This window comes from Geotrypetes seraphini, chromosome 7, assembly GCF_902459505.1.
Source record: "Geotrypetes seraphini chromosome 7, aGeoSer1.1, whole genome shotgun sequence".
NCBI classification, from domain to species: domain Eukaryota; kingdom Metazoa; phylum Chordata; class Amphibia; order Gymnophiona; family Dermophiidae; genus Geotrypetes; species Geotrypetes seraphini.
Window position 1 is genome coordinate 180286022 of NC_047090.1, and position 14172 is coordinate 180300193.

The 14172-nt window shown below is 44.7% G+C and overlaps 1 protein-coding gene across 2 annotated transcripts in view; it reads left to right on the forward strand.

Moving 5' to 3' along the window:
• Window positions 1-14172, forward strand: part of GALC (galactosylceramidase) — a 121147-nt gene that overhangs the window by 53235 nt on the left and 53740 nt on the right. Inside the window, exons 7-10 of one of the 2 annotated variants that reach the window (XM_033953034.1) lie at window positions 1478-1608; window positions 3753-3908; window positions 6325-6449; window positions 10973-11100. In XM_033953034.1, the coding sequence (XP_033808925.1) occupies window positions 1478-1608; window positions 3753-3908; window positions 6325-6449; window positions 10973-11100 (540 nt within the window). The remainder of the gene's footprint in view (window positions 1-1477; window positions 1609-3752; window positions 3909-6324; window positions 6450-10972; window positions 11101-14172) is intronic. The other variant, XM_033953035.1, reaches the window with a different exon arrangement.

A 14172-nucleotide genomic window follows, 5' to 3' on the forward strand; every position in this document is an offset into this window, starting at 1 on the left:
TATGCATGCACTGAGAAGAACATTCTCAAAACTTAACATGCCCTTAACAATGGTTGCTAATCCTGTTCCAGACGGTTTAGCAGCCAATTAACAAAACAGCTCACTGTGATCTTTCTCATGCTTTCTATCGGTCTCCGACTCTGCCATGCAAATGTAGTACAATGAGGTCATTAATATTAAAATAGTAGTCAAATGGGCAATTTACCACTTAGCACCCATATAATTTGATTCTCTGAAATACATGTGGCTGTTGTGGAATCGCTGGGTTCTATTTTCCCCAAAGACGGGACTTTTATTTCTGGGGGAACGGGTTGAAGACGGTTCCGTCACTTCTTTTCCGGGGTGCTCTGCTCTAGCCCCACCTTTCCATGAAGCCTGAAGGGAAGGGAGAGAGCCTGTAGTGGGGGGGACATGGTACTACTAAGAAGGACATGGTACTTCTCGAAGGGGTCCAGAGAAGAGCGACTAAAATGGTTATGGGGCTGGAGGAGTTGCCGTACAGCGAAAGATTAGAGAAAATGGACCTCTTCTCCCTTGAAAAGAGGAGACTGAGAGGGGACTTGATCAAAACATTCAAAGTACTGAAGGGAATAGACTTAGTAGATAAAGACAGGTTGTTCACCCTCTCCAAGGTATGGAGAACGAGAGGACACTCTCTATAGTTGAAAGGGGATAGATTCCGTACAAACGTAAGGAAGTTCTTCTTCACCCAGAGAGTGGTGGAAAACTGGAACGCTCTTCTGGAGGCTGTTATAGGGGAAACACCCTCCAGGGATTCAAGACAAAGTTGAACAAGTTCCTGCTGAACCGGAACGTACGCAGGTAAGGCTAATCTCAGTTTGGGCACTGGTCTTGACCTAAGGGCTGTCACGGGAGCGGACTGCTGGGCAGGATGGACCACGGGTCTGACCCAGCAGCGGCAATTCTTATGTTCTTATGCCAGTCAGATTTTCAGCATATCCTGAGTGAGGAGGCGATATGTTCAAATTGATCTCAATGTCCTTCGTTCGTATTCCAAGAGCTCATACTGAGGCCTCTTAAATTTATTTTTCTTAAGATCATTTTCTTTAAGATTATTTTTTTCATAGATTGTTTTATTGTTATATTTTTTTCAAGCTAAAACAATCTCCCTGTAGGAAATGATTCAGTTAAGCCAATTTCTTATTTATTTATTTATAGACTTATTGGCAACTGATTAGTCCAGAGGGTTAGTTTCTCTTGTGCTTATATCGGTACAATTGATCTCATGCATATTCATTGTGGATATGCTGAAAAATCTGACTGGCGGGGGGTTCCCCCAGTTCAGGTTTGCGAATCGCTGCTCTACTTCGGCACTGACCAAAGTTGAAAAGATTCATTTTTTAAATGTTGCGTTGGAAAGTCGGGTTCTACCTGAATATTTGCATGCCTGGTACTTATTTTTTTTCTTTAGTTGGTGATTGAGATGTGTTTTCTGTCCTCTTCTTTCCTTCACTAGCTGTTAAGGTTAACTCTTGATAAGGCAGGACTGGAGCGAGTGAAGATCGTAGCCTGTGACAACCTTTGGCAGCCGATTTCTTACTACACGCTTCGTGATTCTGAACTGCACAGGGTGATTGATGTGATAGGGTAGGGGATTTGTTTCCATCTTACACCTTTGGGGGGGAGGGGATGAAGAAGGGCTGAACAAACAGAGAGAAGCCCATTGTTTCAAAGTCTAAACTAGGGGTAGGCAATGAGGGCCGCAATCCAGTCGGGATTTTAGGATTTCTCCAATGAATATGCATGCGATCCATCTGCATTCAATGGAGGCAGTGCATGCAAATAGATCTTGTGCATATTCATTGGGGAAATCCTGAAAACCTGACTGGATTGTGGCCCTCGTTGCCCACCCCTGCTCTAGACCTACCAATATTTTTTTAGACCTGGGGTGGCCAATTCGTCGATCGCGAATGACCGGTAGATCAGGAAGGCAACGTGAGTCGATTGCGGAGCCCATCCTGGGCTCTGTGATAGACTCGTGTTGCCATCCCGATCAGTCCTCTCCCCGATGTCCCCCACTGCTGCCCCAAGCTCTCCATGCAAAAGCATCGGACCAACCAGAATTATTCTCCCCTGACATCAATTCTAACGTCAGAGAGGAAGTTCTGGGCCAGCCAATTGCTGCCTGGCTGGCCCGGAACTTCCTCTCCGACATCAGAATTGATGTCGGGGAGCGGAATGCTGGTCAGCATGATGCTTCTTCAGGGAAAGCTTGGGGTGGCAGTGGCTTGGGGGCCTGTTCCACGATGGCGGCGGCAAACCTAGTAGCTTGGCCTGTTCCCCAATGGTGGCGGCGGCAGGGAGACAGAAAGAAAGGTGGCATAGAGAGAAAGAAAGAAAGAAAGAAAGGGAGGCAGAGAGACAGAAAGAAAGAAAAAGTTGGGGGAGGGAATGAGTTCTGGAGGAGAGGAAGCATACAGGAGGCTGAAAGAAGGGAAGAAATATTGGATGCACAGTCAGAAGAAGAAAGTGCAACCAGAGACTCATGAAATCACCAGACAACAAAGGTAGGAAAAATGATTTTTATTTTCAATTTAGTGATCAAAATGTGTCCGTTTTGAGAATTTATATCTGCTGTCTATATTTTGCACTATGGTCCCCTTTTACTAAACCGCAATAGAGGTTTTTAGCGCAGGGAGCCTATGAGCGTCGAGACCAGTGTGGGGCATTCAGCGCAGCTCCCTGCGCTAAAAACTGCTCTCGCGGTTTAGTAAAAAGGGAGGGGGTATATTTGTCTATTTTGTATGGTTGTTACTGAGGTGACATTGCATAGAGTCATCTGCCTTGACCTCTTTGGAAAAACCCCGGAATAGGAATGATAATTAACATTTTCTCTGCCTTTCAGTGTGATTTGTGTTTTTAAAAAAAATGTTATTGTTGGTAGATCATTTTGACTTGGTCATTTTTAAAAGTAGCTCGCAAGCCCAAAGAGTGTGGGCACCCCTGTTTTAGACACTTGCAGTATGTTTCCATAGCCACAATCGCACACAAGCTATTTTGTGGGAATTCTACTGTTTTCTGTCTAATGGAAGACAAAATATTGAATATAGGGTGAGGATGTTTGAGTGGAGGCCTTTGTGTTGGAGACTCTGATTTTGGAGGTAGGAGTGGAGGGGGACAGTTTTTAAAAGAATGGTAACTTAAGAGGCGATCCGCGCACACGTGCACACATGTTATGTTTTTCAAGCTGTTCTTAAGTCGGACTTGTATACAACTCAGAACTTGTAGATTTTAAGATTCTTGCTGCTTACCTCTGCTCCCAGCTAACAAAAGTTCTTGCATATAAATGTACTGAACATCAGGGACCCCTGAGGACCATGTCGGGTCTGTACTATTTAAACATCAAGGACTAATTTTGGATACAAACGTTTTATTGATTTTTATTTTGTTGATTCAAATAAAATTCCTGTACCTTGTACATTTCCTGCAGTTCTTCTTTGGTTTTGCGACTGTACTTTGCCATAATGTTAATTTGAGGTGCAGAGATTGAAATATCTATGAAATGCCATCTGGGTTTTGGTCAAAAAGATGGCTGTGCAGAGATTAACTTCTTTTCTGTGGTGATTACAAATTTTCCGGTGTTTTCTGTGTTTTCGTTACATGTCTGTGCATTAAACACAAGTAGAACAAGGAAGTGACACTCTTTGTTTGTTGCTTTTGCTGGTAACCCTTGTTTTGACTGGGACCTCGGATGTATTGTGTGTCATCCGTTCCCCTCTCCCATAATGCAGGGCCCATTACCCTGGAACGTTCACAGCGACAGATGCGTTGAAGACTGGGAAGAAGCTCTGGGCTTCGGAAGACTACAGCACGTTCAACGATGAGGTGGGAGGAGGCTGCTGGGCCCGCATTCTCAACCAGAACTACGTGAATGGCAACATGACTTCGTAAGTTTCTAGGGTCAGTTAGATCTGGAATCCTCTGAAAAGCATCTCCAGTCACCTGGAGTACCATAACGTGTAGATGCATCTCAGTATAAAATAGCTTGGCGTGCAGACTTTGTTTAGTAGCTTGACTATCATGAATGCATGCAATTAGAGAATGACACGGCCGAAACGGTGGGGGGGGGAGTGCTCACTGCGGACATGGGGACAAGGCCTTTCACTACCTGTGGAGTGGTGAATGGCCTTGTCCCTGCAGTTAAGGAAGGGAAGGCGTGTGGTCACCTCCCTACCTACCTACGACCAAATCTTTCTCCCTCCCTCCCCCTTACCTTTGCGGCGCTTTAGTAAAGAAACTTACAGAAGCCGGCGAAGCCTGCATGCCTTCAGTCGCATGTGTGTGTGTGGGGGGGAAGCTTCTCCTCTTGATGCAACGTCCGGGGCAGTAAAAAAGGCAGAAGGGATGCCCACTCCCTCCTACCACCGGATGTTCCCCAAACCCCACCCCCGTACCTTTTCTCAAAGATGGAAGCAGGAGGGAAGCACAGTGATGCCACTTTTAAGGCCCGCCGATCCAAAATGGCAGGCTTTCTCTCAGTGCATCATGTGATGCACGGAGAGGGGCCCAAGGCCCTGATTGACTCAGATACCCAAGGCCCCTCCAAAATCAGTCTTTCAAGGGGAGGGGTCTTAGGTGTCTGAGTCGATCAGGATCCCAGTCTCCTCCCTCTGTATCCTGTGTGATGCATGAGGAGAGGCCTAAGGTGTCTGAACCAATCAGGGCCTTGGGCCGCTCCATGTAAATCACATGATGCATCGAGGATGGAAGGCCCACCATTTTGGATCAGGGGGCCTTGAAGGTGTAGTCACTGTGTTTCACTCCTGCTTCCGTCTTTGAAAAAAGGTATGGGGGGTGTTTGGGGGAGCATTTATTGGCAGGAGGGAGTGGGCATCCCTCCTACCTTTTTTTGAGGGGGGAGAGAAGGGGGAAGGTAGGGGATGTTTTTATGGGGGGTGCCTGGTGCGGGAGTGGTCCTTCAGTGGCAGGAGGGGAGTGGTATTCCTCCTGCTTCACTGCTGTGGGGGAGGTGGTCGGCATAGCGGGAAGGAATGGGCATCCCTTATGCCATTTTTTCTTGCATGGGGGTGGGGTCGCCATGGCAAGAGGAAATGGGCTACCCTCCTACCATTTTTCTGCCACCGGGGGGGGGGGGGGTGGGGGTGTGGTTGGCATGGCAGGAGGGGGATGGGCATCCTTCCTGCCAATTTTCGCTATATTGAGTTAAGATTGAAAAGAATCCTTACATAAGAAACATTTTAGTTTTGTCAGTTTCTATAATTCCTACTGTTTTGTGGCGTTTAAATACACCAAGACAGTTGCAGATGTGTTATGTTTGTTAATCTTTGATCAGTTCCGTTCTTTTAATTGTTTCTTTCTTTCACGTGACGCGGTATTACCGTATACTGCACTGGCTGCCAATAGAGGCAAGAGTGATTTTTAAGTTTGGCTGTATCTGTTTCAAGGCTCTCAGTGGGTTATTACCCAGTTATCTCATGGATCATTTTAAATTTGCCAATAGAAAACATCTAAGTGATCTTCGGCTCTTTGATTTTCCTTCTGTAAAAGGACGTGTGTATAAACGTTTCTTTAGTAAGATCTTGGTGTATCAGGCTGCATTACGTTAGTACACTTCCCCCTCCATATTCGCAGGGGTTAGGGGCAGTGCCGGCCCGCGAATATTAAAAAACGGCGAATAATATTCAGACCGGTTCTGCCCATAACCCCCGTTCCCCCCGGCTATTTTAAGCCCTGAATGCACCCCCCCCCTTAAGTCTTACCTGGTGGTCTAGCGGGTTTTTAGGCAGGAGCGATCTTCCCACGCTCCTGCCCCGTGCAGATCGCTCACAGGAAATGGCTGCCTTGAGCGCCCGTAGTCTCTCAAGCCATTTCCTGTGAGCAATCTGCACGGGGCAGGAGCGTGGGAAGATCGCTCCTGCCCCGAAAACCTGCTAGACTACCAGGTAAGGCTTAAGGGGGGGCTTAAAATGGCCTGAAAAATTAAAATGGGTTTTTGGCTTTAAAACCGCGAATAACAGAATCCGTAAATACGGAATTTGCGAATACGGAAGGGGAAGTATATGTATCTTTCTATCTTTTGCTTCTTATCTGGGATTTAGAAAATCTATGAAGACTGATCTGTTTGGCAAATATTTTGATTAATTAACCATGCTTATACCATGCACACTTGTATTTTAATTTTGTTAACCGCACAGAACCGCGAGATAGCTGTGATTTATAGAAGAAATTTTGTTATGTTCTTTTTCTTGGAGTGTATCTCCCTGAGATTGGGAGGAGTCGTTCCAGGATGTGTTAACGGAAGTGATTTCTCAAGTGAGTAACAGCCGGAATCTCTCTCCCCAGCACAATCGCTTGGAATTTGGTGGCAAGTTACTACGAGGAACTGCCTTTCGGCCGGAACGGGTTGATGACGGCCCAGGAGCCCTGGAGTGGGCACTATACGGTGGAATGTCCCATTTGGATCACAGGTTAAATATGCTTTACTGATCTGCATCTACACTGGAGAAACATTCCGATTTAGTATTTAAGAAGAGTATCTCGGTGCTTTGGAAACTTTGCACCATAAAAAAGTACTTCGACGATGCCTCTTTTCGTTTGTTAGTACCGTCTTCCATTCTGAGTATTCTTGATTATTGCTACATCATATACCTGGGCGCCTTTAAGAAAATTACCAGGAAACTAAGGATGGTTCAGAATACGGCCATCCGCCTCATTTTTGGCTTGAAGAAATGGGAACATGTTACCCCTTTCTATCAAAAGTTACACTGGTTGCCATTTGAATCCAGAGTTCTGTTCAAGTTCTCGTGCATCTGCTACAAAACAGTCCAGTGGTACCTTGGATTATGAGCATAATCCGTTCCAGCTCGTAATCCAAAATGCTCGTTTATCAAAGCGATTTTCCCCATAGGAAATAATGGAAACTCGCTTTGATACGTTCCCCCCTCCCCCACCGAGGCCAGCAGCGCTGCTCCCCCCGAAGGCCCCGCGATCCGACACCCTCCCCCCCACGATCGGGCACCCCCCGGCCGCAACCTGAAGTCCCCCAGAGCCCTCTTCTCACTTTAATGTAGCACTGGCATGTCGGCCTCCTCTTCTGTGCTGGCCTTGAGCATGTGCGCATGCTCAAGGCCTGCGAGTTCACGTTCTCTCCGAGAATCTCAGAGAGAACGTGAACTCGCAGGCCTTGAACAGAAGAGGAGGCCGACATGCCGGTGCTACATTAAAGTAAGAAGAGGGCTCTGGGGGACTTCAGGTTGCGGCGGGGGGTGCCCGATGGCAGCGGGGGGGGGAGGTGCCGGATCGCGGGGGGAGGGTGCCGATTCGTGTGTGTGGGGGGGGGGGGGGCGCTCGCAAATCAAGGAGCGCTCGGTTTCCGAGGTGCCGATTTTGCGAATGTTTTGCTCATCTTGCAAAACACTCGCAAACCGGTGCACTTGTAAACCAAGGTACCACTGTATTTGGTATGTCATCAGGTTATCTTAACCCGCACTTCACCTTGAGTCATAACGATAAGAGCTGTCGCAGAATACATCTGTTTGCTTTTCCCTCACTAAAATTATGCCATTACAAAAGGTTCTTTGAAAGAACCTTTTCCTTCCAGGCAGCTAAACTAAACTCGTGGCTTGCCCAAATTGTGCTTGATGCTTCTTCCTACCTTGACTTTAGAAAGCAGATTACAACTCAATTATTTAACATGCCGAGTTCTTAATATTTTATTACACTTTTCCCTCGTCATTCGCGGGGGATACGGGCAGAGCCGGACCGCGAATGCAGAAAAAACCGCGATTATCCGTCTCTGACCCACCCCCACCTCCCTGCCGCCTTCCCGGCCTTACCTGGTGATCTAGAGGGCTTTCGGGGCAGGAGCGATCTTCCTACGCTCCTGCCCCGTGCAGATCGCCATCAGGAAATGGCTGTAGGGAATTCCCAACGTAGTCTCAAGAGACTACGGGAACTCCCAGCAGCCATTTCCTCATGGCGATCTGCACGGGGCAGGAGCGTAGGAAGATCTCTCCTGCCCCGAAAGCCCTCTAGACCACCAGGTAAGGCCGGGAAGGCGGCAGGGAGGAAAAAAAGATGCATTTTTTTTTTTTTTACATTAAGACTGTTTTTTTATTTTCCCCCTCCCCAGAAAAAAATCGCGATTATATGAAACCGCGAGTGCAGGAACCGCGAATGGGGAGGGGGAAGTGTATAATTTTTTATTCTTTTAAGATTGTTGTACCCTCCTTTTATGGCATGTATGTATTTTTCTTATATTATGTGCATATAACATGTTGATTTTTTTAATGATTTGCATTGTTTGTTTATCAATTTAATTTTTGCGAACCGCCCAGAACTTTCTGGGTCTGGCGGTATACAAAATAAAATTATTATTATTAAAACTGTTAGGATACCTGCATAGGGTTGGATTCTGAAAACGGTCTCGCGGCAAAGAACATACAACGTCTCGAGTGTGTACAAAACAAGTTAATCAGACTTCTAAAAAAAAAAACCTCCGTGCCCACGACCCTGTCTCCCAGGCTCTATCGTTGGCTCACTGACCACCCTTCGCCAAACGTTGTGTATCCAGGGATCTGATGCTAGCGTTCAAAACCTTACACGACATGGTGCCGGGCTACTTGATGACTAAGCTTCCTCCATAGGTGCTCTCGGGATGAAATGCACCTCAAAACACCCCATGGCTGTGCCCTTCCACTGCAAACCATCAAATAATGTACCTACTCCCACGTCGTACCAAGCCACTGGAATCAACTGCCCTCCACAGATCAGATCCCTTAAAGCAGGGGTGTCAAAGTCCCTCCTTGAGGGCCGCAATCCAGTCTGGTTTTCAGGATTTCCCCAACGAATATGCACGAGATCTATTAGCATACAATGAAAGCAGTGCATGCAAATAAATCTCGTGCATATTTATTGGGGAAATCCTGAAAACCTGACCGGATTCCGGCCCTCAAGGACCGGAGTTGCCCACCCCTGGTCTAGGTTAGCATCGGGTCACGAATCAACTGCTATATCACAGGGGTGTCAAAGTCCCTCCTCGAGGGCCGCAATCCAGTCTGGTTTTCAGGATTTCCCCAACGAATATGCACGAGATCTATTAGCATACAATGAAAGCAGTGCATGCAAATAAATCTCGTGCATATTTATTGGGGAAATCCTGAAAACCTGACCGGATTCCGGCCCTCAAGGACCGGAGTTGCCCACCCCTGGTCTAGGTTAGCATCGGGTCACGAATCAACTGCTATATCACAGGTGTGTCAAAATCCCTCCTCAAGGGCCGCAATCCAGTCTGGTTTTCAGGATTTCCCCAACGAATATGCACGAGATCTATTAGCATACAATGAAAGCAGTGCATGCAAATAAATCTCGTGCATATTTATTGGGGAAATCCTGAAAACCTGACCGGATTCCGGCCCTCAAGGACCGGAGTTGCCCACCCCTGGTCTAGGTTAGCATCGGGTCACGAATCAACTGCTATATCACAGGGGTGTCAAAATCCCTCCTCGAGGGCCGCAATCCAGTCGGGTTTTCAGGATTTCCCCAACGAATATGCACGAGATCTATTAGCATACAATGAAAGCAGTGCATGCAAATAAATCTCGTGCATATTTATTGGGGAAAATCCTGAAAACCTGACCGGATTCCGGCCCTCAAGGACCGGAGTTGCCCACCCCTGGTCTAGGTTAGCATCGGGTCACGAATCAACTGCTATATCACAGGGGTGTCAAAATCCCTCCTCAAGGGCCGCAATCCAGTCTGGTTTTCAGGATTTCCCCAGCGAATATGCACGAGATCTATTAGCATACAATGAAAGCAGTGCATGCAAATAGATCTCGTGCATATTTATTGGGCAAATCCTGAAAACCCGACTGGATTGCGGCCCTCCAGGAGGGACTTTGACACCTCTGCTTTAAAGGACTCCTCAACTTTAGGAAAGACCGGTTCACCTAACTCCCCTGCCTAAGGCCAATAGATTACAAAGAAATCTTAATGTATATTGGTACGAGATCCTCAGTATGTGTCACATAGGATAAAAACTTTTATTGATAAATCTTGCACTGTAACTGTCAAATTTATGTTGTAAACTCTATATTAAGTATATTGGTTTTAGATCCTGAGTTAGGATAAAACGTGCATCAAAAAACTTGTAACCTGTTAACTGTATATTATATATGTTAACCTGTAACCCGTACTGAGCTCTTTGAGAAGAACGGGATCGAAAAGGAATTAAATAAATCAATGATGGCAGATAAATACCAGAACGGTCCATACAGTCTGCCCCGTAACTACATGCATTTCAATTTCATGACTGAATTTTTTATTTTTTTCCTTCGTTTCTTCTGGGCCCCAAACCTTAGAAGTCCACCCGGTACTTAGGTTCCAACTCCTGGAGTTGCCGTTGAAACTTACTCCAGCCTATCCAAACCATCTCCTCGGCGGGATTCAGACCGTGAAAGTTTTGCCCATTCAGATTCTAGTTAAGAGATCCTCTGTATTCATGCCACGCATTTTTTTTTTTTTTAATTCCATCACCGTTTTCCTCTCCGCCACCTCCCCTCGGGAGGGTATTCCAATAATTTCCTCTGGAAATAGCTCTTTTCAGGGTAAGGGGTGGGGTCACTTTGTGTCCATTCAGTTTTCAACATTTTTTTTTTTTTTTGCAGCTGACGGCCATAGCACGAATTTTTTTTGATTATGGTAGCTCTCCCTCCAAAAAGAGACAACAAGGAGGCTTTTGTGTTTGGTGGTTTGTTTTTGTGGCTTTTTTTTTTTTGAGGGAGGGTTGCTGGTTTTGAGGAAATGCCATTATTTGGCCAATGAGTGTCTGCCGATTCATAATGGATTCAATATTTCTAAATCTACTTTAATGTGCGTTGGAAAGAGTTACTGTAACTCAATTACTGTAGATGTAAGTTGCTGTATGTTATAACCTGGAAGCAGTTGTAATTTCCTAATGATGCTGGCTTGCTTTCTCCCCAATATCTCATAGCACACACAACCCAGTTTACCCAGCCAGGATGGCACTACCTGCAGACCGTTGGGCATTTAGAGAAAGGCGGCAGCTATGTCGCTTTAACAGATGGCAAGGGAAACCTCACTATTATAATTGAAACAATGGTAAGTCGCTTTTTTTTTTTTTTTTTTTCAAAACTGAAGATCAAGGGGGGTGCTGATCCGGTGGCTGTGCAGTGCCTTATGGAGGACCTAGAGCAGTGTCTTTCCAGATTCCAGAATTTTATTTTATTTTTAAAAATTCTCTTTATACTTATACGCTAGAATAGATGACATGTACATCACGAACACAAGTCTGTCAATGTTATGAGCGACTGTGTGCGTAAGGATACGACCGCCCAGACAAGCATCATTCTTTGAAGTGATTGGTCTTTGAAAACTAATGACAAGTAGTTTTTAAAAAATTTTTTATACAGTGGTTTCCTAACTTGAGCAACAAATCAAACAAGGTTTTTTTTTTGTTTTTTTTTTTTACTGTTTGGATCTTCTTCTCTTTGCGAACTTGGGTTTTCAGCTCTGACAGATATTAAATTGTAATTGCTTATTTTTCTTGACTAATATTGTTATATTATTTTTCTTGATTGATATTGTTATATAAAAGGAAGTTAGCCCTTTCTTAAAGTGGGCTAGATGGAAATAGTTAATATTTAATAATGATTTTATTTTCTAATGGTGTTTGACTGTAAAAATTCCATTCTTTACTGTTCTGGATAATGAACTGTTGTAAAAATTATAAAAAATTTAAAAAAAATAAAAAAAATTTTAATTGCTGATGGTGGATGATGAAATACATGTTTGCTTTTTGACTATCAAGCTGCATTTTCACTTAATTTTCACTCAAAAACAAGCACATCCATTGCATTGGTTAGCAATTCTATACTATCTACTTCAGTTTCACCATTGTTACAATTACCCTTACATAGCTTAATGAATGTTAAATAAGTCTCAGATTTCATTTGTTGTTGGCTTTGCAATTTTATAGTTTCAATTATAATGTGCTGCTAAAAACATTTATTCCATTTCGTGTGCTGAAGCTAAATAAAAAGTTTGAGAGACACTGGCCTAGAGGCTTCAATTCCCCCGACTGAAGGGACATGGGTGCTAAGCAAAGGAGATGGGACTTAATACACTGTCTTTCTTTGGTTGCAATCCATGCGCTTTACATATTCAGGTATTTATTTTTGTATCTGGGACAATGGAGGGTTATGAGACTTAGACCAAAACAAAGAGAACTGCAGACAGATGTACAAAGATGCAGGCTAAATTTATTAAACCAAAATCATGAAGGCGGTTAATGTTATCACCTTGTTCCTTTCATTTTTCATATACACACAGCAGATATAAATGATCAAAACAGACTCATTTTGATCACTAAATTGAAAATAAAATCATTTTTCCTACCTTGGTTGTCTGGTGATTTCATGAGTCTCCTTTCTTCCTACCTTTCTTTACTCAGGCCCAATAATTGTCCTTCCCTCCCATGTCCCGAGTTCGTGCCTCCTCACTGCCTTCCAGCCTTTGTCCTTCGTCCTCCTTGCTGCACCGTAAACTGCCTTCCTCCACCCCCCTGCGCACTGAAACCTGCCTACCCTCTGCGGATTCCTCTTCCTCTGGCCCCGGTCCGCCGCTGCTGCGCCACAACTCCAAAGAAAGGGGAAGGGCCAGCGTGCAGCGATTGCACGTCGCCGGCCCACAAGTCTTTGCCCAACGTCGGAACTGACGTCAGTTCTGACGTCGGGAGAAGGCTTATGGGCCGGTGACGTGCAATCGCTGCACGCTGGCCCTTCCCTTCCCTTTGAGTTGCTGCGGCCAGCAGGGAGCAGGAGCAGTGGCAGGCAGCAGTGAGCCTGCATACCCCCATTTTAAAAAGGTACACTGGGGTAGGTGGGGGATGTTTAAAAAAAAAAATAAAAAAGGTTACCTTTGCTTCATAAGACGCACTGAAATTTCCACCCAATTTTGGGTGGAAAAAAAAGTGCATCTTATGAAGCGAAAAATACAGTAATTTTTGGTTTGAATGTCATTTGTTTTTTGAAGACTCTAGTTTAAGATCTGTGATTGTCTAACTGTAACCCGTTCATTGTCGTGACTAATCTGTCTTTAAACCGATTGTGAATGCCAATTTGTAACCTGTTCTGAGCTTCTGGAAGAATTGGATAGAAATCGAAATAAATAAATTAGCTGTATTTCTAAAATTAGCCAAATATATTGCAGTAACTAGACTAAATAGAAGCAGATTGATCTCGCAAATACTCTTTGTGTGTATCCTGAAAACCGGAATCTACAGGAGAGATTTGGAAGGCTCTGATCTAGAACCTTGATGGCCCTGTAGAGCAAGAGACCTAATCTTCCACCTCCAAAGACCTAAGTAAAGACTCAAAAAGAGAGAAAAGCAACGAACTAGCTAGTTACACACAAGGACTAACATCAGCTGCACGTACTAAAGCAGGTCTTGCTGATATCATTTTCCTGCATTTTTTTTTCTGACTTTCAGTGCAAATTGTTTTTATTTCTCTCTTGCTGCTGCCCTGGATCAGTAGCATAGAATGTTGCTACTACTTGGAGTTCCGGAATCTTTTGTTACTCTTTGGGGGTTCCAGAATCTTGCTATTCTTTAGGATTCTGAATGGAATGTTGCTACTCCTTGGAGTTCTGGAATCTTTTGTTACTCTTTGGGATTCCGGAATCTTGCTACTCCTTGGGGGTTCCGGAATCTTTTGTTATTCTTTGGGATTCTGGAATCTTGCTATTCTTTAGGATTCTGAATGGAATGTTGCTACTCCTTGGGGGGGGTTCCGGAATCTTGCTATTCTTTAGGATTCTGAATGGAATGTTGGTACTCCTTGGAGTTCTGGAATCTTTTGTTACTCTTTGGGATTCCGGAATCTTGCTACTCCTTGGGGGTTCCGGAATCTTTTGTTATTCTTTGGGATTCTGGAATCTTGCTATTCTTTAGGATTCTGAATGGAATGTTGCTACTCCTTGGGGGGGTTCCGGAATCTTGCTGTTCTTTACGATTCTGAATGGAATGTTGCTACTCCTTGGCGGTTCCGGAATCTTTTGTTACTCTTTGGGATTCCGGAATCTTGCTATTCTTTAGGATTCTAAATGGAATGTTGCTACTCCTTGGCAGTTCCGGAATCTTTTGTTACTCTTTGGGATTCCGGAATCTTGCTA